At 45.5% G+C, this 26,441-nt stretch overlaps 1 protein-coding gene across 4 annotated transcripts in view; it reads left to right on the forward strand.

Moving 5' to 3' along the window:
• Positions 1 to 26,161, forward strand: part of secisbp2l (SECIS binding protein 2-like) — a 40,938-nt gene extending 14,777 nt beyond the window's left edge. For 2 of the 4 annotated variants that reach the window (XM_067419176.1, XM_067419178.1), the window contains 15 exons: positions 7,571 to 7,703; positions 8,194 to 8,402; positions 8,963 to 8,987; positions 10,201 to 10,298; positions 10,421 to 10,522; positions 10,745 to 10,834; positions 10,961 to 11,128; positions 13,082 to 13,223; positions 14,309 to 14,475; positions 18,055 to 18,175; positions 18,628 to 18,790; positions 19,301 to 19,521; positions 19,970 to 20,124; positions 20,549 to 20,768; positions 21,729 to 26,161. In XM_067419176.1, the coding sequence (XP_067275277.1) occupies positions 7,571 to 7,703; positions 8,194 to 8,402; positions 8,963 to 8,987; positions 10,201 to 10,298; positions 10,421 to 10,522; positions 10,745 to 10,834; positions 10,961 to 11,128; positions 13,082 to 13,223; positions 14,309 to 14,475; positions 18,055 to 18,175; positions 18,628 to 18,790; positions 19,301 to 19,521; positions 19,970 to 20,124; positions 20,549 to 20,768; positions 21,729 to 22,258 (2,544 nt within the window). In that variant the 3' untranslated portion in view covers positions 22,259 to 26,161. The remainder of the gene's footprint in view (positions 1 to 7,570; positions 7,704 to 8,193; positions 8,403 to 8,962; positions 8,988 to 10,200; positions 10,299 to 10,420; positions 10,523 to 10,744; positions 10,835 to 10,960; positions 11,129 to 13,081; positions 13,224 to 14,308; positions 14,476 to 18,054; positions 18,176 to 18,627; positions 18,791 to 19,300; positions 19,522 to 19,969; positions 20,125 to 20,548; positions 20,769 to 21,728) is intronic. The other 2 variants (XM_067419177.1, XM_067419179.1) reach the window with 1 other exon arrangement.
• The last annotated feature ends 280 nt before the right edge of the window (positions 26,162 to 26,441 follow it).

Below are 26,441 nucleotides of genomic sequence, written 5' to 3' on the forward strand. Positions count from 1 at the left end.
CACACACACACACACACACACTCACGACTGATTCAGTGTGCAATATAAGGTACGACACACTCACACTCACAACTGATTCAGTGTGCGATATAAGGTATGACACACACACACACACACACACACACTCACGACTGATTCAGTGTACGATATAAGGTACGACACACACACAAACATACACACTCACGACTGATTTAGTGTGCGATATAAGGTAGGACACACACACACTCACGATTGATTCAGTGTGTGATATAAGGTACGACACACACACACACACACACACACACACACACTCACGACTGATTCAGTGTGCAATATAAGGTACGACACACTCACACTCACAACTGATTCAGTGTGCGATATAAGGTATGACACACACACACACACACACTCACGACTGATTCAGTGTGCGATATAAGGTACAACACACACTTACACACACACTCACACTCACAACTAATTCCGTGTGCAATATATGGTACGACACACACACACACTCACTCACAACTAATTCCGTGTGCGATATAAGGTACGACACACACTCAAAACTGATTCAGTGTGAAATATAAGGTACGACACACAGACTCACACTCACAACTGATTCAGTGTGCGATATAAGGTACGACACACACACACACACACACACTCACAACTGATTCAGTGTGCGATATAAGGTACGACACACACACACACACACACACACACATTCACAACTGATTCAGTGTGCGATATAAGGTACGACACACAGACACACACTCACAACTGATTCAGTGTGCGATATAAGGTACGACACACAGACTCACACTCACAACTGATTCAGTGTGCGATATAAGGTACGACACACACACACACATTCACAACTGATTCAGTGTGCGATATAAGGTACGACACACACACACACACTCACAACTGATTCAGTGTGCGATATAAGGTACGACACACACACACACATTCACAACTGATTCAGTGTGCGATATAAGGTACGACACACAGACACACATTCACAACTGATTCAGTGTGCGATATAAGGTACGACACACACACACACATTCACAACTGATTCAGTGTGCGATATAAGGTACGACACACACACACACATTCACAACTGATTCAGTGTGCGATATAAGGTACGACACACACACACACACTCACAACTGATTCAGTGTGCGATATAAGGTACGACACACACACACACACTCACAACTGATTCAGTGTGCGATATAAGGTACGACACACACACACACATTCACAACTGATTCAGTGTGCGATATAAGGTACGACACACACACTCACACTCACAACTGATTCAGTGTGCGATATAAGGTATGACACACACACACAAACACACACACTCACTCACGACTGATTCAGTGTGCAATATAAGGTACGACACACTCACACTCACAACTGATTTAGTGTGCGATATAAGGTATGACACACACACACAAACACACACACTCACTCACGACTGATTCAGTGTGCGATATAAGGTACGACACACAAACACACACACTCACTCATAACTGATTCAGTGTGCGATATAAGGTACGACACACACACACAAACACACACACTCACTCACAACTGATTCAGTGTGCGATATAAGGTACGACACACACACACAAACACACACACTCACTCACAACTGATTCAGTGTGCGATATAAGGTATGACACACACACACAAACACACACACTCACTCACAACTGATTCAGTGTGCGATATAAGGTATGACACACACACACAAACACACACACTCACTCACAACTGATTCAGTGTGCGATATAAGGTATGACACACACACACAAACACACACACTCACTCACAACTGATTCAGTGTGCGATATAAGGTATGACACACACACACAAACACACACACTCACTCACAACTGATTCAGTGTGCGATATAAGGTACGACACACACACACAAACACACACACTCACTCACAACTGATTCAGTGTGCGATATAAGGTATGACACACACACAAACACACACACTCACTCACAACTGATTCAGTGTGCGATATAAGGTAAGACACACACACACAAACACACACACTCACTCACAACTGATTCAGTGTGCGATATAAAGTATGACACACACACACTCACTCACAACTGATTCAGTGTGCGATATAAGGTACGACACACAGACACACTCACACTCACAACTGATTCAGTGTGCGATATAAGGTATGACACACACACACAAACACACACACTCACTCATGACTGATTCAGTGTGCAATATAAGGTATGACACACACACACACACACACACTCACACACACACTCACTCACAACTGATTCAGTGTGCGATATAAAGGGTACGACACACAGACTCACACTCACAACTGATTCAGTGTGCGATATAAGGTACGACACACACACACTCACGACTGATTCAGTGTGCAATATAAGGTACGACACACACACACTCACGACTGATTCAGTGTGCAATATAAGGTACGACACACACACTCACTCACTCACGACTGATTCAGTGTGCAATATAAAGGGTACGACACACAGACTCACACTCACGACTGATTCAGTGTGCGATATAAGGTACGACACACACACACTCACGACTGATTCAGTGTGCAATATAAGGTACGACACACACACACTCACGACTGATTCAGTGTGCAATATAAGGTACGACACATACACTCACTCACTCACGACTGATTCAGTGTGCAATATAAGGTACGACACACACACACTCACGACTGATTCAGTGTGCAATATAAGGTACGACACACACACACTCACGACTGATTCAGTGTGCAATATAAGGTACGACACATACACTCACTCACTCACGACTGATTCAGTGTGCAATATAAGGTACGACACACACACACTCACGACTGATTCAGTGTGCAATATAAGGTACGACACATACACTCACTCACTCACGACTGATTCAGTGTGCAATATAAGGTACGACACACACACTCACTCACTCACAACTGATTCAGTGTGCAATATAAAGGGTACGACACACAGACTCACACTCACGACTGATTCAGTGTGCAATATAAGGTACGACACACACACACTCACAACTGATTCAGTGTGCAATATAAGGTACGACACACACACATTCACGACTGATTCAGTGTGCAATATAAGGTACGACACACACACACTCACGACTGATTCAGTGTGCAATATAAGGTACGACACACACACACTCACGACTGATTCAGTGTGCGATATAAGGTACGACACACACACACTCACGACTGATTCAGTGTGCAATATAAGGTACGACACACACACACTCACGACTGATTCAGTGTGCAATATAAGGTACGACACACACACACTCACGACTGATTCAGTGTGCAATATAAAGGGTACGACACACAGACTCACACTCACAACTGATTCAGTGTGCAATATAAGGTACGACACACACATACTCACGACTGATTCAGTGTGCGATATAAGGTACGACACACACACACTCACGACTGATTCAGTGTGCAATATAAGGTACGACACACACACACTCACGACTGATTCAGTGTGCAATATAAGGTACGACACACACACTCACTCACTCACGACTGATTCAGTGTGCAATATAAAGGGTACGACACACAGACTCACACTCACGACTGATTCAGTGTGCGATATAAGGTACGACACACACACACTCACGACTGATTCAGTGTGCAATATAAGGTACGACACACACACACTCACGACTGATTCAGTGTGCAATATAAGGTACGACACATACACTCACTCACTCACGACTGATTCAGTGTGCAATATAAGGTACGACACACACACACTCACGACTGATTCAGTGTGCAATATAAGGTACGACACACACACACTCACGACTGATTCAGTGTGCAATATAAGGTACGACACATACACTCACTCACTCACGACTGATTCAGTGTGCAATATAAGGTACGACACACACACACTCACGACTGATTCAGTGTGCAATATAAGGTACGACACATACACTCACTCACTCACGACTGATTCAGTGTGCAATATAAGGTACGACACACACACTCACTCACTCACAACTGATTCAGTGTGCAATATAAAGGGTACGACACACAGACTCACACTCACGACTGATTCAGTGTGCAATATAAGGTACGACACACACACACTCACAACTGATTCAGTGTGCAATATAAGGTACGACACACACACATTCACGACTGATTCAGTGTGCAATATAAGGTACGACACACACACACTCACGACTGATTCAGTGTGCAATATAAGGTACGACACACACACACTCACGACTGATTCAGTGTGCGATATAAGGTACGACACACACACACTCACGACTGATTCAGTGTGCAATATAAGGTACGACACACACACACTCACGACTGATTCAGTGTGCAATATAAGGTACGACACACACACACTCACGACTGATTCAGTGTGCAATATAAAGGGTACGACACACAGACTCACACTCACAACTGATTCAGTGTGCAATATAAGGTACGACACACACATACTCACGACTGATTCAGTGTGCGATATAAGGTACGACACACACACACTCACTCACAACTGATTCAGTGTGCGATATAAGGTACGACACACACACACACATTCACAACTGATTCAGTGTGCGATATAAGGTACGACACACAGACACACTCACACTCACAACTGATTCAGTGTGCAATATAAGGTACGACACACAGACTCACACTCACAACTGATTCAGTGTGCGATATAAGGTACGACACACACACACAAACACACACACTCACTCACGACTGATTCAGTGTGCAATATAAGGTACTACACACTCACACTCACAACTGATTCAGTGTGCGATATAAGGTATGACACACACACACAAACACACACACTCACTCACGACTGATTCAGTGTGCGATATAAGGTACGACACACAAACACACACACTCACTCATAACTGATTCAGTGTGCGATATAAGGTACGACACACACACACAAACACACACACTCACTCACAACTGATTCAGTGTGCGATATAAGGTACGACACACACACACAAACACACACACTCACTCACAACTGATTCAGTGTGCGATATAAGGTACGACACACACACACACATTCACAACTGATTCAGTGTGCGATATAAGGTACGACACACAGACTCACACTCACAACTGATTCAGTGTGCGATATAAGGTATGACACACACACACAAACACACACACTCACTCACGACTGATTCAGTGTGCAATATAAGGTACTACACACTCACACTCACAACTGATTCAGTGTGCGATATAAGGTATGACACACACACACAAACACACACACTCACTCACGACTGATTCAGTGTGCGATATAAGGTATGACACACACACACAAACACACACACACACTCACGACTGATTCAGTGTGCGATATAAGGTACGACACACAAACACACACACTCACTCATAACTGATTCAGTGTGCGATATAAGGTACGACACACACACACAAACACACACACTCACTCACAACTGATTCAGTGTGCGATATAAGGTACGACACACACACACAAACACACACACTCACTCACAACTGATTCAGTGTGCGATATAAGGTATGACACACACACACAAACACACACACTCACTCACAACTGATTCAGTGTGCGATATAAGGTATGACACACACACACAAACACACACACTCACTCACAACTGATTCAGTGTGCGATATAAGGTATGACACACACACACAAACACACACACTCACTCACAACTGATTCAGTGTGCGATATAAGGTATGACACACACACACAAACACACACACTCACTCACAACTGATTCAGTGTGCGATATAAGGTATGACACACACACACAAACACACACACTCACTCACAACTGATTCAGTGTGCGATATAAGGTACGACACACACACACAAATACACACACTCACTCACAACTGATTCAGTGTGCGATATAAGGTATGACACACACACAAACACACACACTCACTCACAACTGATTCAGTGTGCGATATAAGGTAAGACACACACACACAAACACACACACTCACTCACAACTGATTCAGTGTGCGATATAAAGTATGACACACAAACACACACACTCACTCATAACTGATTCAGTGTGCGATATAAGGTACGACACACAGACACACTCACACTCACAACTGATTCAGTGTGCGATATAAGGTAAGACACACACACACAAACACACACACTCACTCACAACTGATTCAGTGTGCGATATAAAGTATGACACACAAACACACACACTCACTCACAACTGATTCAGTGTGCGATATAAGGTACGACACACAGACACACTCACACTCACAACTGATTCAGTGTGCGATATAAGGTATGACACACACACACAAACACACACACTCACTCACGACTGATTCAGTGTGCAATATAAGGTATGACACACACACACACACACACTCACACACACACTCACTCACAACTGATTCAGTGTGCGATATAAGGTACGACACACACACACTCACGACTGATTCAGTGTGCAATATAAGGTACGACACACACACACTCACGACTGATTCAGTGTGCAATATAAGGTACGACACACACACTCACTCACGACTGATTCAGTGTGCGATATAAGGTACGACACACACACTCACTCACTCACGACTGATTCAGTGTGCAATATAAAGGGTACGACACACAGACTCACACTCACAACTGATTCAGTGTGCGATATAAGGTATGACACACACACACTCACGACTGATTCAGTGTGCAATATAAGGTACGACACACACACACTCACGACTGATTCAGTGTGCAATATAAGGTACGACACACACACTCACTCACGACTGATTCAGTGTGCGATATAAGGTACGACACACACACTCACTCACTCACGACTGATTCAGTGTGCAATATAAAGGGTACGACACACAGACTCACACTCACAACTGATTCAGTGTGCAATATAAGGTACGACACACACATACTCACGACTGATTCAGTGTGCAATATAAGGTACGACTCAAACACACTCACTCACTCACGACTGATTCAGTGTGCATATAAAGGGTACGACACACAGACTCACACTCACAACTGATTCAGTGTGCAATATAAGGTACGACACACACACACTCACGACTGATTCAGTGTGCAATATAAGGTACGACACAAACACACAAACACTCACACACACACACTCACACTCACAACTGATTCAGTGTGCAATATAAGGTATGACACACACACACACACACACACACACACACACACCCGGCCAAAGAACACACTTTTGGAGATGCTCTGACCCAGTCGTCTAGCCGTCACAATCTGGCCAAACTCGCTCAAATCCTTACGCTTGCCCATTTCTCCTGCTTCACACACATCAACTCTGAGGACTAAATGTTCACTTCCTGCCTAATATATCCCACCCACTAACAGGAGCCGTGATGAAGAGATCATCAGTGTTATTCCTGTCAGTGCTCATAATGTTATGCCTGATCAGTGTATAACGCACACATCAGTAAACCACTATATACATTTCATTAGTTTAAACTGATGTGTTGTTTACCTCACTCACAGCAGCCGATGCCTCAGCCAATAAGAGCCAAGCGTCCTGTGATGCGGAGCGTGGCGGTCCAGAAAGAGGTGTGTGCGGCCGGGCCTGATGGGAGGTCCAAGACGGTGCTTCTGGTGGATGCAGCCCAGCAGACAGGTACTGACCTTTGACCTTTACCCCAGATCTAGTCAACCTTGAACCATCAATAGGTACTGACCTTCAAAAAATGCTCTTCTTACTCAGTAACTTTGTCTTGTTTCCAGTCTAAATATCTAACAATTCTTAAATCAAGATGCATTTACTAGATCAGTAAAACGACATAAGATATTTGTTCTTGCTTTGTTGAAAATAATATCTAAATGAAGTGAGTTTTTGCTTAAAACAGGCAAAATGATCTGCCAATGGGGTGAGAAAAATAATCTTATTTCTGTTTGGGACGGAAACAAGAAACAAGAACAAATATCTCATGTCTTATCTAGTAAATACATCTTAATTAAAGAATATTTCGATTTTTGTACTGGAAACAAGAATAAAATACTAAAAATAAGAAGAGCATTTTTTGCAGTGTGAGCTGACCTTTGAGCTTTACCCCAGAATTTGTCAACCTTGAACCATGAATGTAATGCACTGTGTGTGTGTGTGTTAGATTTCCCCGGCGAGGCGGGCAGATGTGCGCCGGATCAGCCGAATCCTCAGCTGTGGAATAATAATAATAAAGCTCGACGCAGACGCACGTCGCAGCAGGAGTCGTCCAGTGAGCAAGGCCACAGCGAGGCCGATATCGACAGCGATAGCGGATACTGCAGCCCCAAACACAACCAGACCAACACCAGCACCAGCACACACACACCCATGGTACGCCCACACCACAAACAATGCTTAAAACAAGAAGTATTTACTAGACAAGCAAAGGTTTTTGTCTTGTTTTGGGAAAAATAACTCAAAATGAAGAGAGTTTTTGCTTAAAATAAGATAAATAATCTGCCAATGGGGTGAGAAAAATAATCTTGTTTTCTGTTTGAATTAAGATTATTTTTCTCACCCCATTGGCAGATTATTTATCTTATTTTAAGCAAAAACTCTCTTCATTTTGAGTTATTTTTTCCCAAAACAAGACAATTACTTTTGCTTGTCTTTTTTTTTTTATATTTTGACTAGAAACAAGACAAAAATACTAATTAAGAAGAGCATTTTTTGCAGTGTAAAGATATTTATTCCAGTGTGTCAACATTAAACGTTTTTTTTGATTTTTTTACATCCAGCTCGTCTGTCTCAGATTTGATTTCATTGCGCTGAGGTTTATAACGGTTGCTGTTCTCTCATCTCTGTGTGTGTGTGTGTGTGTGTGTGTGTGTGTGTGTGTGTGTGTGTGTGTGTGTGTGTGTGTGTGTGTGTGTGTGTGTGTGTGTTTGCAGGCTGTGGATGCTGGCGTCATGACCGGTAAGATCTCTCTCTTTCACCTGTTATAGTTATCGTGATTAGTGTGAATGGGCCTGTTAACGTTTGTGTGTGTGTGTGTGATGGGTAGGTTTAGGGGCAGTTTGTGTGTGTGTGTGTGTGATGGGTAGGTTTAGGGGCAGTTTGTGTGTGTGTGTGTGTGATGGGTAGGTTTAGGGGCAGTTTGTGTGTGTGTGTGTGATGGGTAGGTTTAGGGGCAGTTTGTGTGTGTGTGTGTGTGATGGGTAGGTTTAGGGGCAGTTTGTGTGTGTGTGTGTGTGATGGGTAGGTTTAGGGGCAGTTTGTGTGTGTGTGTGTGATGGGTAGGTTTAGGGGCAGTTTGTGTGTGTGTGATGGGTAGGTTTAGGGGCAGTTTGTGTGTGTGATGGGTAGGTTTAGGGGCCTTGTGTGTGTGTGTGATGGGTAGGTTTAGGGGCATTGTGTGTGTGATGGGTAGGTTTAGGGGCCTTGTGTGTGTGTGTGATGAGTAGGTTTAGGGGCATTGTGTGTGTGTGATGGGTAGGTTTAGGGGCATTGTGTGTGTGTGATGGGTAGGTTTAGGGGCATTGTGTGTGTGTGTGATGGGTAGGTTTAGGGGCCTTGTGTGTGTGTGTGATGGGTAGGTTTAGGGGCATTGTGTGTGTGTGATGGGTAGGTTTAGGGGCCTTGTTTGTGTGTGTGATGGGTAGGTTTAGGGGCATTGTGTGTGTGTGATGGGTAGGTTTAGGGGCAGTGTGTGTGTGTGTGATGGGTAGGTTTAGGGGCAGTGTGTGTGTGTGTGATGGGTAGGTTTAGGGGCAGTGTGTGTGTGTGTGATGGGTAGGTTTAGGGGCCTTGTGTGTGTGTGTGTGTGATGGGTAGGTTTAGGGGCAGTGTGTGTGTGTGTGATGGGTAGGTTTAGGGGCAGTGTGTGTGTGTGTGATGGGTAAGTTTAGGGGCCTTGTGTGTGTGTGTGATGGGTAGGTTTAGGGGCATTGTGTGTGTGATGGGTAGGTTTAGGGGCCTTGTGTGTGTGTGTGATGGGTAGGTTTAGGGGCATTGTGTGTGTGTGTGATGGGTAGGTTTAGGGGCATTGTGTGTGTGTGTGATGGGTAGGTTTAGGGGCAGGGGCAGTGTAGGGGGATAGAAAATACAGTCTATACAGTATAAAAGCCATTATGTTCCCATAAAGTCCTCATAAAACATTGAAACAATGTGTGTGTGTGTGTGTTTACAGCGGTTAGCTGGGGGAGTGTGTCCTCGCCGGCCGCTCAGAAGCCATGGGCTGACAGGAACACACACAGAGGAGCACCTGAGCAGAGGAGCTTCACACAGGTAAAGTTCGCCCGGTCACATGACACTGGTGCTCTGAGGCCCGTGACTTATTAAATAAAGATGATTGATTGTTTTATTGATTGATTGATTGATTGATTGATTCTGCATCATCTGACCCGCAGGACTTCCAGATGAGTTTTGTCGGTCGAGCAGGAGGACAGAGGAGAGTGACCCCTCCAGAGACCCCCAACACACACCTCACACCCGAGCCACTGTACTTCCAGGTACACACACACACACACACACACACACACACACACACACACACACACACACACACACACGTTCTCATGCAAACTCACTCACACACACTCTCTCATACACGCTCAGTCACCCTCTCCCTCTCACACACACACACACACACACACACACACACACACACACACACACACACACACATACACAGAATTATATGTATTAATTGTGGCTATTGTCTCTGTTTTCAGGATGAGGATGAGTTTCCTGAGCTGGCCACAGGAGGCGCTGCTCAGCGGAATAAACCGGATCCAGCTCCACCCAAACTGCCCAAGAACCTGGTGAGTGTTTCACAGAAGCAGAGCACAAAATATACATGTATATCTGGTCCTTAAACCTGTGTGTGTGTGTGTGTGTGTGTGTGTGTGTGTGTGTGTGTGTGTGTGTGTGTGTGTGTGTGTGTATAGCTGGATAACCTTCCGGAGAACTCCCCCATAAGCATTGTGCAGACGCCCATCCCCATCACCAGCTCCGTGCCCAAAAGAGCCAAGAGTCAGAGGAAGAAAGCTCTAGCTGCAGCTTTGGCCACCGCGCAGGAATACTCCGAGATCAGCATGGAGCAGAAGAAACTACAGGTAAACACACTCATCAGATCAGCCATTTACATTTAAAGGTGCCCTAGAATGAAAAATGTAATTAACCTTGCCATAGTGAAATAATAAGAGTTCAGTCCATGGACATCACATACTGTGAGTCTCAAACACCATCGCCTCCTCCGTCTGATGTAAATCTCGTGAATCAAAAACACCACAGAAAAAAAAGTGCTTCTCAACAAAAACCCAACCGTGACTTAAGCGTTGGGGATCATTTATATGCACGCCCCAACATCTGTCCAAACAAGCCAAATCTACTGATGGTAAACAAGACACTCGAGGAGAGCAAACACGGCTCTCAGGACACACGGCTGAGGTTTATTATAATCAGACACCACAACAAATCGCTCGTTTATTCGGCCCATTTCAAGCAAGCTTCGCTCAGCGTCTTAAACTGAAGAAAGGGGCGACTATATTCCTGCAAGCAGTAAGTGATTTATCCACTTATTGACTGTTTAAACAATTTCTGATTAAATTGAATGTTCCTAAAGCCCCTTTCACACTGCACGTCGGACCCGCAATATTCCCGGAGCATTGCCGGGTCGCCTTCTGTGTGAAAGCAACCACGTCCCGGGATTGATTACCGAACTGAACCCGGGTCGGGGACCTAGTAACATTGCGGGATTCGACCCGGGACGAGCGCTGTGTGAACAAAAGCCGAAACTAATGCCGCAGCGTGTGCGTAGTTATCGTGCGACTCCTAGAGCTTGTTTTTTCAATAACACAACCCTGCAGTGCCAGAAGAGCTCGTCGGTGTTTTAAACGCAGAGAGTGTTCGTATACAAAAGAAACTAAAATTAAACAAGCAGAAATGAGCGCAAACTGGACACAAGTCGAGACCACGGAGCTCCTTACTATCCGCGCTGAAGCGGAGATCGCTCGCCGTTATACGTCACATCAGGATGTCACGTGTCAACTCGACCCGGGGCCGTTACGGGTTGTGTGTGAAAGCGCACATATTACGGTATTTCACTGGCAGTGTGAATGGACCAAATCTAGCGGCCCGGGAACAAATGCCGGGTCACATTATCCGTGTGTTTGCCGGAATCGCAGTGTGAAAGGGGCTTTAGAGAGACAGCATTGTCTAGATCAGGGATTCCCAAAGTGTAGTGCACGCACCCCCAGGGGCACGCGAGCTGCCACCAGGGGGTGCGCGAGAGGACAAATGTAATGTCTTTTTTTTTTTTATTGTATGGAAAATCCCATTAAAAAAACCGCCAAGATGATCTTGGAAGATTTGGTTTCAAAGTGAAATGTAAAAGTAAGTGAGTTTGTCATTGTGTGTTGTTGTGTTTTTCATTAAGATAATAGGCTAATGAACCCACAGTTCAAGCAACCCGCTCCCGAATCGGTGCTAATTCAAAACTGAAACTAAAATCTGCTTGGCCGCGCAGAGCGCGCATTTACTGACGAGCTGTCATTCACGGTGTGCGCGCACTGGCGCGGTTTCAGTTTATGTATATGGAAGCTTAACTTTCATAGGAATTCATTGAAAGCACTCCCTTTGCTCGGCTCCGTTATCTCGGCGGCCTATTGCTGCAATGTTATGCGGCTGAAAATAACCGTGCTTTCTGTTACTGAGCATGTGTCTGTCACATCCTCTTAAAAGTGGTAGCTTTGTTGCATTATATTGAAACTTTTTTGATGTTGTTATTGTCATTTGTGTTCTGGTTATTTGCCCACGATAAAACAGTCTTTATATGGCGATAAAACAAAGCTTTGTTGTTGTTGCTTTTTTTTTTTTTTTTTAAGTGGGTATTGGGGGTGCGCGAACCCGTTCGGGACATAGAAGGGGGTGCGCAGGTAAAAAAGTTTGGGAACCGCTGGTCTAGATGACACAAGATGCTAGTACACCAGTGCCTTGAATTTGACTCGAGCGGGATGGATGAAGAACTCAGAGTGTGTGTGTGTGTGTGTGTGTGTGTGTGCGTTCAGGAGGCTCTGTCTAAAGCAGCCGGTAAGAAGAGCAGGACGCCGGTGCAGTTGGATCTGGGTGACATGTTGGCGGCGCTAGAGAAACAACAGCAGGCCATGAGAGCACGACAACTCAACAACACCAAACCACTGTCATACACAGGTACACAACTCTTTATTATTCTTTAAAACGTGTCAGAATTCATGCTGATTAGCCGCTATTGGTAAATAAAGCGCTGGAGTGATTACGTATTTGCATCATCCTGCTTGTTTATGACACAAACACTATTTTTACTCGAAGAAAATCAATCAAAAATCACAGCCAATTAGAAGAGAGTGTGGGCGGAGTCTCTCTGTAAGCGCACCACTCGCAACCAAATCAATACAAAATCACAGCCAATCAGAAGAGAGTGTGGGCGGAGTCTCTCTGTAAGCGCACCACTCGCAACCAAATCAATACAAAATCACAGCCAATCAGAAGAGAGTGTGGGCGGAGTCTCTCGGTTGCTAGCATGATTTCACACGTTTAACATGTTTCTAGCATGATTAACATGTTTGTTAGCATTATTTAGTGCATTTATTACGTTAACATGAATTAGCAAATTGCTTGCATGTTTACAATTTTTACCACATTGCCAGCATGTTTTTAGCACGTTTCAGCACACATTGCTAACGTAAATTAGCATGCTGTTAGCATTTTGTCGTTGGATAGTCATTAAGTAGTAGATCAAGCAAGTATCTACACTGCAAAAAATACTTTTTTTTTTAGTTTTTTTTTTCTTGTTTCCAGTCCAGATATCTAAATATTCTTAAATTAAGATGCATTTACTAGATCAGTGAAATGACAAGAGATATTTGTTCTTGTTTTCTGGGGGAAAATATCTAAATGAAGAGAGTTTTTGCTTAAAACAGGCAAAATGATCTGCCAATGGGGTGAGAAAAATAATCTTATTTCTGATTGGGACGGAAACAAGAAACAAGATTTCAATCAGAAATCAGATTATTTTTCTCACCCCATTGGCAGATCATTTTGCCTGTTTTAAGCAAAAACTCTCTTCATTTAGATTTTATTTTCAACAAAACTAGAAAAAATATCTTATTTTACTTATGTAGTAAATGCATCTTAATTTAAGAATATGTTGATATTTGGACTGAAAACAAGACAACATTACTGAAGAGCATTTTTTGCAGTGTAATAGTGTGTCAGTTGTTGTGAACTGACGCTGGTGTGTTTTGTGTTGTTGTCAGTCGGGACAGTGGCCGCTCTGCACAGTAAAGATGGCGGCAGTCGAGTGACGGGACTCAAAAACACGTACACCCCCCCACACAACATCCTGGACTCCAGCGCGCCGCGCATCAAGAGAGGCAAAGAACGAGAGATCCCTAAAGTCAAGAAGACCACCGCCATGAAGAAGGTGCGTCTCACACACACACACACACACACACTCACTCACACACAAACACACACACTCACACACACTACCCCTAAACCTACCCATCTCACACACACACACGCATACTGCCCCTAAACCTACCCATCTCACACACACACACACACACTACCCCTAAACCTACCCATCTCACACACACACGCATACTGCCCCTAAACCTACCCATCACACACACACACACACACACACACTACCCCTAAACCTACCCATCTCACACACACACGCATACTGCCCCTAAACCTACCCATCTCACACACACACACGCATACTGCCCCTAAACCTACCCATCACACACGCACACACACACACACACTACCCCTAAACCTACCCATCTCACACACGCATACTGCCCCTAAACCTACCCATCTCACACACGCATACTGCCCCTAAACCTACCCATCACACACGCACACGCACACACACACACACTACCCCTAAACCTACCCATCTCACACACGCATACTGCCCCTAAACCTACCCATCTCACACACACTGCCCCTAAACCTACCCGTCACACACGCACACACACACACACACTACCCCTAAACCTACCCATCACACACACACACACACACACACACACACACAGCCCCTAAACCTACCCATCACAGGAAACATTCTGCATTTTTACTTTCTCATAAAAACTCCTCCTGTGTGATTTATAAGCCTTTTGAAAAGTGGGGACATGGGTAATGTCCTCATATTTCACCCTCTCCTGTAATACCTGTGTCATACCCATGGCATTATACACATTTGTGTCCTCATATGTCACAAAAACAAGCACACACACACTGCTGAGCGTGACAGGATATGACATCACACCAGATTACACTGTGTATAGTGTATAGACAGTGACACAATAATCCCCCCCCCCCTCACACACGCACACACACACACACACTACCCCTAAACCTACCCATCTCACACACGCATACTGCCCCTAAACCTACCCATCTCACACACACACACACACACACACTACCCCTAAACCTACCCATCTCACACACACACGCATACTGCCCCTAAACCTACCCATCACACACGCATACTGCCCCTAAACCTACCCATCACACACACACACACACACACACACTACCCCTAAACCTACCCATCTCACACACACACGCATACTGCCCCTAAACCTACCCATCACACACACACACACGCATACTGCCCCTAAACCTACCCATCACACACGCACACAGACACACACACTACCCCTAAACCTACCCATCTCACACACGCATACTGCCCCTAAACCTACCCATCTCACACACGCATACTGCCCCTAAACCTACCCATCTCACACACGCATACTTTCCCTAAACCTACCCATCTCACACACGCATACTTTCCCTAAACCTACCCATCTCACACACGCATACTGCCCCTAAACCTACCCATCTCACACACGCATACTGCCCCTAAACCTACCCATCACACACGCACACACACACACACACTACCCCTAAACCTACCCATCTCACACACGCATACTGCCCCTAAACCTACCCATCTCACACACGCATACTGCCCCTAAACCTACCCATCACACACACACACACACACACACACTACCCCTAAACCTACCCATCTCACACACACACGCATACTGCCCCTAAACCTACCCATCACACACACACACACACACACACACTACCCCTAAACCTACCCATCTCACACACACACGCATACTGCCCCTAAACCTACCCATCACACACGCACACACACACACACACTACCCCTAAACCTACCCATCTCACACACGCATACTGCCCCTAAACCTACCCATCTCACACACGCATACTGCCCCTAAACCTACCCATCACACACGCACACACACACACACACTACCCCTAAACCTACCCATCTCACACACGCATACTGCCCCTAAACCTACCCATCTCACACACACTGCCCCTAAACCTACCCGTCACACACGCACACACACACACACACTACCCCTAAACCTACCCATCTCACACACACTGCCCCTAAACCTACCCATCACACACACACACACACACACACACACACTGCCCCTAAACCTACCCATCACAGGAAACATTCTGCATTTTTACTTTCTCATAAAAACTCCTCCTGTGTGATTTATAAGCCTTTTGTAAAGTGGGGCCATGGGTAATGTCCTCATATTTCACCCTCTCCTGTAATACCTGTGTCATACCCATGGCATTATACACACTTGTGTCCTCATATGTCACAAAAACAAGCACACACACACTGCTGAGCGTGACAGGATATGACATCACACCAGATTACACTGTGTATAGTGTATAGACAGTGACACAATAATCCCCCCCCCCCTCACACACGCACACACACACACACACTACCCCTAAACCTACCCATCTCACACACGCATACTGCCCCTAAACCTACCCATCTCACACACGCATACTGCCCCTAAACCTACCCATCACACACACACACACACACACACACTACCCCTAAACCTACCCATCTCACACACACACGCATACTGCCCCTAAACCTACCCATCACACACACACACACACGCATACTGCCCCTAAACCTACCCATCACACACGCACACAGACACACACACTACCCCTAAACCTACCCATCTCACACACGCATACTGCCCCTAAACCTACCCATCTCACACACGCATACTGCCCCTAAACCTACCCATCTCACACACGCATACTGCCCCTAAACCTACCCATCTCACACACGCATACTGCCCCTAAACCTACCCATCTCACACACGCATACTGCCCCTAAACCTACCCATCTCACACACGCATACTGCCCCTAAACCTACCCATCTCACACACGCATACTGCCCCTAAACCTACCCATCACACACACACACACACACACTACCCCTAAACCTACCCATCTCACACACGCATACTGCCCCTAAACCTACCCATCTCACACACGCATACTGCCCCTAAACCTACCCATCACACACGCACACACACACACACACTACCCCTAAACCTACCCATCTCACACACACTGCCCCTAAACCTACCCGTCACACACGCACACACACACACACACTACCCCTAAACCTACCCATCTCACACACACTGCCCCTAAACCTACCCATCTCACACACACTGCCCCTAAACCTACCCGTCACACACGCACACACACACACACACTACCCCTAAACCTACCCATCTCACACACACTGCCCCTAAACCTACCCATCACACACACACACACACACACACACACACTGCCCCTAAACCTACCCATCACAGGAAACATTCTGCATTTTTACTTTCTCATAAAAACTCCTCCTGTGTGATTTATAAGCCTTTTGTAAAGTGGGGCCATGGGTAATGTCCTCATATTTCACCCTCTCCTGTAATACCTGTGTCATACCCATGGCATTATACACACTTGTGTCCTCATATGTCACAAAAACAAGCACACACACACTGCTGAGCGTGACAGGATATGACATCACACCAGATTACACTGTGTATAGTGTATAGACAGTGACACAATAATTCCCCCCCCCCCCCCCCCCCCCCCCGTGTATAGATTATTCTGCAGGAGCGCGAGGTGAAGAAGGGCAAGAGTTCTGCTGATCACGGCGTGACTGGAGCCGACGAGCAGAGAGACGCTCTGAGCTTCACCGACCCACTCACACAGGAGCAGGACGGTATGAACACACACACACGCAAACACACACACACTGATCAGGCATAACATTATGAGCACTGACAAGAATAACACTGATGATCTCTTCATCTCCTGTTAGTGGGTGGGATATATTAGGCAGCAAGTGAACATTTAGTCCTCAGAGTTGATGTGTGTGAAGCAGGAGAAATGGGCAAGCGTAAGGATTTGAGCGAGTTTGGCCAGATTGTGACGGCTAGACGACTGGGTCAGAGCATCTCCAGAACTGCAGCTCTTGTGGGCTGTTCCCGGTCTGCAGTGGTCAGTATCTATCAAAAGTGCTCCAAGAGGACCAGTGGAGAACCGGCCACAGGGTCATGGGCGGCCAAGGCTCATTGATGCACGTGGGGAGCGAAGGCTCAAACAAGAAAGGTCAGAAACACAATAATATGTAAGGTAGTGCTCATCTTTCTCCTCTGTATGTGTGTGTTGTAGAGAACGGCCTGAGCATGCCCAGTGATGCGTCGCTGTCTCCAGCGAGCCAGAACTCTCCGTACAGCATCACTCCCGTATCTCAGGGCTCACCCGCCAGCTCTGGCATCGGCAGCCCCATGGCAGCTTCAGCCATCACCAAGATACACAGCCGCCGGTTCAGAGAGTGAGGACACACACTCACTCGCTCGCTCACTCACTCACTCACACACTCACTCACTCACTCACTCACTCACGCATACACTCACTCACGCACACACTCACTCACTCACACACTCACTCACTCACTCACTCACACACTCACACACTCACTCTCTCACTCACGCACACACTCACTCACTCACTCACTCACTCACTCACTCACTCACTCACTCACACACTCACACACTCACTCACTCACTCACACACTCACTCACTCACTCACTCACTCACACACACAATCACTCACACACACACACTCACTCACTCACTCACTCACGCACGAACTCACTCACGCACGAACTCAATCACGCACACAATCACTCACGCACTCACTCACTCACACACACACACAAACACACACACACTCACTCACTCACACACACCCTCACACGTTCACACGTGAGAGTGTGACGCTGCTCCTGCAGGAGTGTGTGTGTGTGTGTGTGTGTTGACTCGCTGGCTCTGTTTTCCTCAGGTACTGTAATCAGGTGTTGAGTAAGGACATCGATGAGAGTGTGACGCTGCTGCTGCAGGAGTTGGTCCGCTTCCAGGAGCGAGTTTATCAGAAGGAGCCGAGCAAAGCCAAGGCCAAGCGGAGGCTCGTCATGGGGCTCAGAGAAGTCACCAAACACATGAAGCTCCACAAGATCAAATGTGTCATCATCTCACCAAACTGCGAGAAGATCCAGGCCAAGGGTGAGAAACTCACACAGTCTGAAGCACACCAAACGGATGTTTAATCGTGTGTTTAATTGTGTGTTATTGTAATGTTGTGTAGGCATGTTTTTGTGACATATGAGGACACAAATGTGTATAATGCCATGGGTATGACACAGGTATTACAGGAGAGGGTGAAATATGAGGACATTACCCATGGCCCCACTTTACAAAAGGCTTATAAATCACACAGGAGGAGTTTTTATGAGAAAGTAAAAATGCAGAATGTTTCCTGTGATGGGTAGGTTTAGGGGCTGTGTGTGTGTGTGTGTGTTTGTGTGTGTGTTTGTGTGTGTGTGTGTGTGTGTGTGATGGGTAGGTTTAGGGGCAGTGTCGGAGGATAGAAAATATGGTTTGTACAGTATAAAAACCATTGCGCCAATGGAATGTCCCCACAATTCACAAAAACAAACGTGTGTGTGTGCAGGTGGTCTGGATGAGGCCCTTTATAACGTCATCGCCATGGCGAGAGAGCAGGAGATCCCGTTCGTGTTCGCTCTGGGTCGAAAGGCTCTGGGACGCTGCGTGAATAAACTCGTGCCTGTGAGCGTCGTGGGAATATTTAACTATTCTGGAGCAGAGGTACACACACACACACACACTCTCACACTCGTGGAGCAGAGGAGCACACACTCTCTCTCTCACACACACACACACACACACACACACATACACACACACTCTATTTCTCTCTCTCTCTTACACACACACACACACACACACGCATACACACACACTCTCTCTCTCTCTCTCTCTCTCTCTCTCTCTCCCTCTCTCTCTCACACAAACATATGCATCGTGCATGCATTGGGTAGGTTTAGGGGCAGGGGCAGTGTGTGTGTGTGTGTGAGAGTGTGTGTGTGTTTGTGTTAGTGTGTGTGATGGGTAGGTTTAGGGGCACGAGCAGTGTAGGGGGATAGAAAATACGGTTTGTACAGTATAAAAGCCATTACACGTATAGAGAGTCCCCACAAAGATAGTGAACCGTGTGTGTGTGTGTGTTCAGGGTCTGTTCAATACGCTGGTGTCCCTGACGGAGGAGGCGCGGAGGGCGTATAAGGAGATGGTGAGCGCTCTGGAGCAGGAGCAGGCGGAGGAGGCGCTGAAGAACGTGAAGAAAGTCCCGCACCACATGGGCCACTCCAGGAACCCTTCAGCCGCCAGCGCCATCTCCTTCTGCAGCGTCATCTCCGAGCCCATCTCAGAGGTCAACGAGAAGGAATACGGTAAACACACACACTCCACACGCATTCCACACACTCTGCTCACACACTCCACTCACACACACACACACACACTCCACACACACACCCGTTGTGCACGCTCTGTTATGTGTGTCATCTCTGAGCCCATCTAAGAGGTCAACGAGAAGGAATACGGTAAACACACTCCACTCACACGCACCATTCACACACTCCACTCACACACACACCTGTAGTGCACGCTCTGTCATGTGTGTCATCTCCGAGCCCATCTAAGAGGTCAACGAGAAGGAATACGGTAACACACACACCGCTCACACACTCCGCTCACACGCCCTCCGCTCACACGCCCTCCGCTCACACACACCTTTAGTGCATGCTCTGTCATGTGTGTCATCTCCGAGCCCATCTAAGAGGTCAACGAGAAGGAATACGGTAACACACACACCGCTCACACACTCCGCTCACACGCCCTCCGCTCACACACACCTGTAGTGCACGCTCTGTCATGTGTGTCATCTCCGAGCCCATCTAAGAGGTCAACGAGAAGGAATACGGTAACACACACACCGCTCACACACTCCGCTCACACGCCCTCCGCTCACACACACCTTTAGTGCACGCTCTGTCATGTGTGTCATCTCCGAGCCCATCTAAGAGGTCAACGAGAAGGAATACGGTTACACACACACTCTACTCACACACACCATTCACACACTCCGCTCACACGCACCCGTAGTGCAAGCTCTGTCATGTCTGTCATCTCCGAGCCCATCTAAGAGGTCAATGAGAAGGAATACGATAACACACACACCCCTCACACACTCCGCTCACACGCTCTCCGCTCACACACACCTTTAGTGCACGCTCTGTCATGTGTGTCATCTCCGAGCCCATCTAAGAGGTCAATGAGAAGGAATACGGTAACACACACACCGTTGACCACACACTCTTTAATATAACATCTCTAAATGTTCTGTGCAGAGACGAACTGGAGGACGATGGTGGAGAACGCCGACGCCCCGGAGCCGCTGGAGTCTGAGCCAATCAGCAGAGGGACGAACAAAGAGAACCGCGAGGCCATGAGTCCGCCTCCGAACCCGAGTCCCGCAGCGGCACGAGCCCCGGAGAAGGACGAATCCCGAACGGACGACCGGCTGGAATGGGAGTCGCAGCAGAGCACCGAGACCGGATCTCTGGATGGCCGAGACCGGCTCAACTCCTCCATTACCAGTACAACCAGTACACTGGTGCCCGGCATGCTGGAGGAAGAGGAGGAGGAGGAGGAGGAAGAGTACGCTCCGGAGCCCATCCTGCCCCTCAGCAGCCGCATCGAATCATGGGTCTCCAAAACGCTGGAGAACCTGCAGCTGCGGAGGCAAAGCAGCACCGAAGAGGAGGATGAGGAAGAGGATGAGGAAGAGGATGGACGGATGAGTGACGAAGAAGAGCTTGACTCCTCCGAACTCGCCGAACCAACGGCCGACGATAAAGACGAGCCGAAGTCAGGCTGACGGCCTTCACACACACACACACACACACACACACACTGACTCAGGAAACTATAACGGACAAACCGCTCACACACACTCTCTCTCTGTGAACAATTCACTGACCCTCAAATCTTCCGACGGCTGTGAACAACGACGAAAAGCATCATAAGAGTCATATTAATCTCAAAAACACACCATCGTTTTCATTACTCATCCTCATGTGGAAAAGCTGATGAACAACATGTTCCACCGAAGTGTGTCACGGGAGGGCGAATATGTATGAAGAATTTTCTATTAAACGTGAGATTCGAGAGCCGTATTGACTCACCGAATCACTGAATCATATGAATCACTCTGATGCTTACAAATGACATAAGGGCGAGTAAATTATTAATTTTCTATTAAACGTGAGATTCGAGAGCTGTATTGACTCACTGAATCACTGATTCATATGAATCACTCTGATGCTTACAAATGACATGAGGGCGAGTAAATTATTAATTTTCCATTAAACGTGAGATTCGAGAGCCGTATTGACTCACCGAATCACTGAATCATATGAATCATTCTTATGCGTACAAATGACATGAGGGCGAGTAAATGATTCATTTTCCATTAAACGTGAGATTTGAGAGCTGTAGTGACTCACCGACTCACTGATTCATATGAATCATTCTTATGCGTTCAAATGACATGAGGGCGAGTAAATTATTAATTTTCCATTAAACGTGAGATTCGAGAGCCGTATTGACTCACCGAATCACTGAATCATATGAATCATTCTTATGCGTACAAATGACATGAGGGCGAGTAAATGATTCATTTTCCATTAAACGTGAGATTTGAGAGCTGTAGTGACTCACCGACTCACTGATTCATATGAATCATTCTTATGCGTTCAAATGACATGAGGGCGAGTAAATTATTAATTTTCCATTAAACGTGAGATTCGAGAGCCGTATTGACTCACCGAATCACTGAATCATATGAATCATTCTTATGCGTACAAATGACATGAGGGCGAGTAAATGATTCATTTTCCATTAAACGTGAGATTTGAGAGCTGTAGTGACTCACCGACTCACTGATTCATATGAATCATTCTTATGCGTTCAAATGACATGAGGGCGAGTAAATGATTCATTTTCCATTAAACGTGAGATTTGAGAGCTGTAGTGACTCACCGACTCACTGATTCATATGAATCATTCTTATGCGTTCAAATGACATGAGGGCGAGTAAATTATTAATTTTCCATTAAACGTGAGATTCGAGAGCCGTATTGACTCACCGAATCACTGAATCATATGAATCATTCTTATGCGTACAAATGACATGAGGGCGAGTAAATGATTCATTTTCCATTAAACGTGAGATTTGAGAGCTGTAGTGACTCACCGACTCACTGAATCATATGAATCATTCTTATGCGTACAAATGACATGAGGGCGAGTAAATGATTCATTTTCCATTAAACGTGAGATTTGAGAGCTGTAGTGACTCACCGACTCACTGATTCATATGAATCATTCTTATGCGTTCAAATGACATGAGGGCGAGTAAATTATTAATTTTCCATTAAACATGAGATTCGAGAGCTGTAGTGACTCACCGACTCACTGATTCATATGAATCATTCTTATGCGTTCAAATGACATGAGGGCGAGTAAATGATTCATTTTCCATTAAACGTGAGATTTGAGAGCTGTAGTGACTCACCGACTCACTGATTCATATGAATCATTCTTATGCGTTCAAATGACATGAGGGCGAGTAAATTATTAATTTTCCATTAAACGTGAGATTCGAGAGCCGTATTGACTCACCGAATCACTGAATCATATGAATCATTCTTATGCGTACAAATGACATGAGGGCGAGTAAATGATTCATTTTCCATTAAACGTGAGATTTGAGAGCTGTAGTGACTCACCGACTCACTGATTCATATGAATCATTCTTATGCGTTCAAATGACATGAGGGCGAGTAAATTATTAATTTTCCATTAAACGTGAGATTCGAGAGCCGTATTGACTCACCGAATCACTGAATCATATGAATCATTCTTATGCGTACAAATGACATGAGGGCGAGTAAATGATTCATTTTCCATTAAACGTGAGATTTGAGAGCTGTAGTGACTCACCGACTCACTGATTCATATGAATCATTCTTATGCGTTCAAATGACATGAGGGCGAGTAAATGATTCATTTTCCATTAAACGTGAGATTTGAGAGCTGTAGTGACTCACCGACTCACTGATTCATATGAATCATTCTTATGCGTTCAAATGACATGAGGGCGAGTAAATTATTAATTTTCCATTAAACGTGAGATTCGAGAGCCGTATTGACTCACCGAATCACTGAATCATATGAATCATTCTTATGCGTACAAATGACATGAGGGCGAGTAAATGATTCATTTTCCATTAAACGTGAGATTTGAGAGCTGTAGTGACTCACCGACTCACTGAATCATATGAATCATTCTTATGCGTACAAATGACATGAGGGCGAGTAAATGATTCATTTTCCATTAAACGTGAGATTTGAGAGCTGTAGTGACTCACCGACTCACTGATTCATATGAATCATTCTTATGCGTTCAAATGACATGAGGGCGAGTAAATTATTAATTTTCCATTAAACATGAGATTCGAGAGCTGTAGTGACTCACTGAATCATATGAATCACTCTTATGTGTACATATCACATGAGGGCGAGTAAATGATTCATTTTCCATTAAACGTGAGATTCGAGAGCCGTAGTGACTCACCGAATCACTGAATCATATGAATCACTCTTATGCGTACAAATGACATGAGGGCGAGTAAATTATTCATTTTGCTTTAAACGTGAGATTCGAAAGCTTTAGTGACTCACCGAATCACTGATTCATATAATTCACTCTTATGCGTACAAATGACATGAGGGCGAGTAAATTATTAATTTTTTATTAAACGTGAGATTCGAGAGCTGTAGTGACTCACCGAATCACTGATTCATATGAATCACTCTTATGATGCTTACAAACGACATGAGGGCGAGTAAATGATTCAAGGTTTGGGGGAATTCTGTCTTAAAAATAATGATGGACAAACGTTTGTTCATTCCAACAAACACACACACACACACACACACACACACACACACACACACACACACATGTCTGATCTAACAAAAGCATTAACGAACTCTGCAGAAGAGAAACTCAATGCACAACTAATGACATGAACAAGTGAATCCTGGTGTACATAACATGTTTAAATGTGTCTAATATCCTGTCGTCTTCGGTTCTATTTATGCCGCTTGGATTGAGACGTCTTCGGGTTTCTCCTGTTTCCGACGGGATATTTTTCCCACAAATCGTGTCGGTAATTTGCCGTATTCTGGTGCTTCAGATGGGCAGAAGCTCCTCTCCGTGTGTGTTTGTGTCTCTAACCACGTTTACTCCGGTGTTCTCCTCCATCTTTAGTCTCTCTCCGCTCCAAATGAAGGATCTCTGGGTTTATAATGATGTACATTAACGCTCTTTCGTTAAACGTCTTGTGTATTGGTGACTAACGTGAGGGCGAGCGGAGAGATCGTGTAACCGTGTAAATGTTCTGGATCATCCCGATTTCAGTGCAATAAGCTTCCCGTAGCAGCCTTCAGATCTCTCTCTCTCTCTCTCTCTCTCTCTCTCTCTCTCTCTCTCTCTCTCTCTCTCTCTCTCTCTCTCTCTCTCTGTCTGTGTTTGGAGTGATTCTCATCGGCGTGTCTTTTGCACTATGTACATAAACGTGAACATGCTTTGGTAACTAATGTGAACCTCTCACGCTCTCTGACGTGTGTTTTCCAGCAGTTCTGATGGTGAAGTACATGCAGTATCTGTTCTCTGACTGATCGTTAATACAATTAAACTGTTTTCAGGAAACTATCCTTGTGTTTTACTGCCGTGTGTTCTCAGAGCGAATGTGTCGCAACCCAATGATTTTATCCCATCAGGAATAGATTCATATCGAAGTCTTGAAGCAAACCAGCGCTGTACGAGGAGGCTGACGGTCCAGCATCTCCTCGTTTCCCAAAGGTAATACGAAACACATCAATAAGTGTACATTATTGTGTGTATTTTAGTATCTTTAACTCACCTTTTAAGACAATGATCATGTGCGTTTGGCACACTTTTTCCTCTGTAAAATGACCAATGTGTGTTGAGA

This window comes from Pseudorasbora parva, chromosome 16 (genome assembly GCF_024679245.1).
Source record: "Pseudorasbora parva isolate DD20220531a chromosome 16, ASM2467924v1, whole genome shotgun sequence".
Classification (NCBI taxonomy): Eukaryota; Metazoa; Chordata; class Actinopteri; order Cypriniformes; family Gobionidae; genus Pseudorasbora; species Pseudorasbora parva.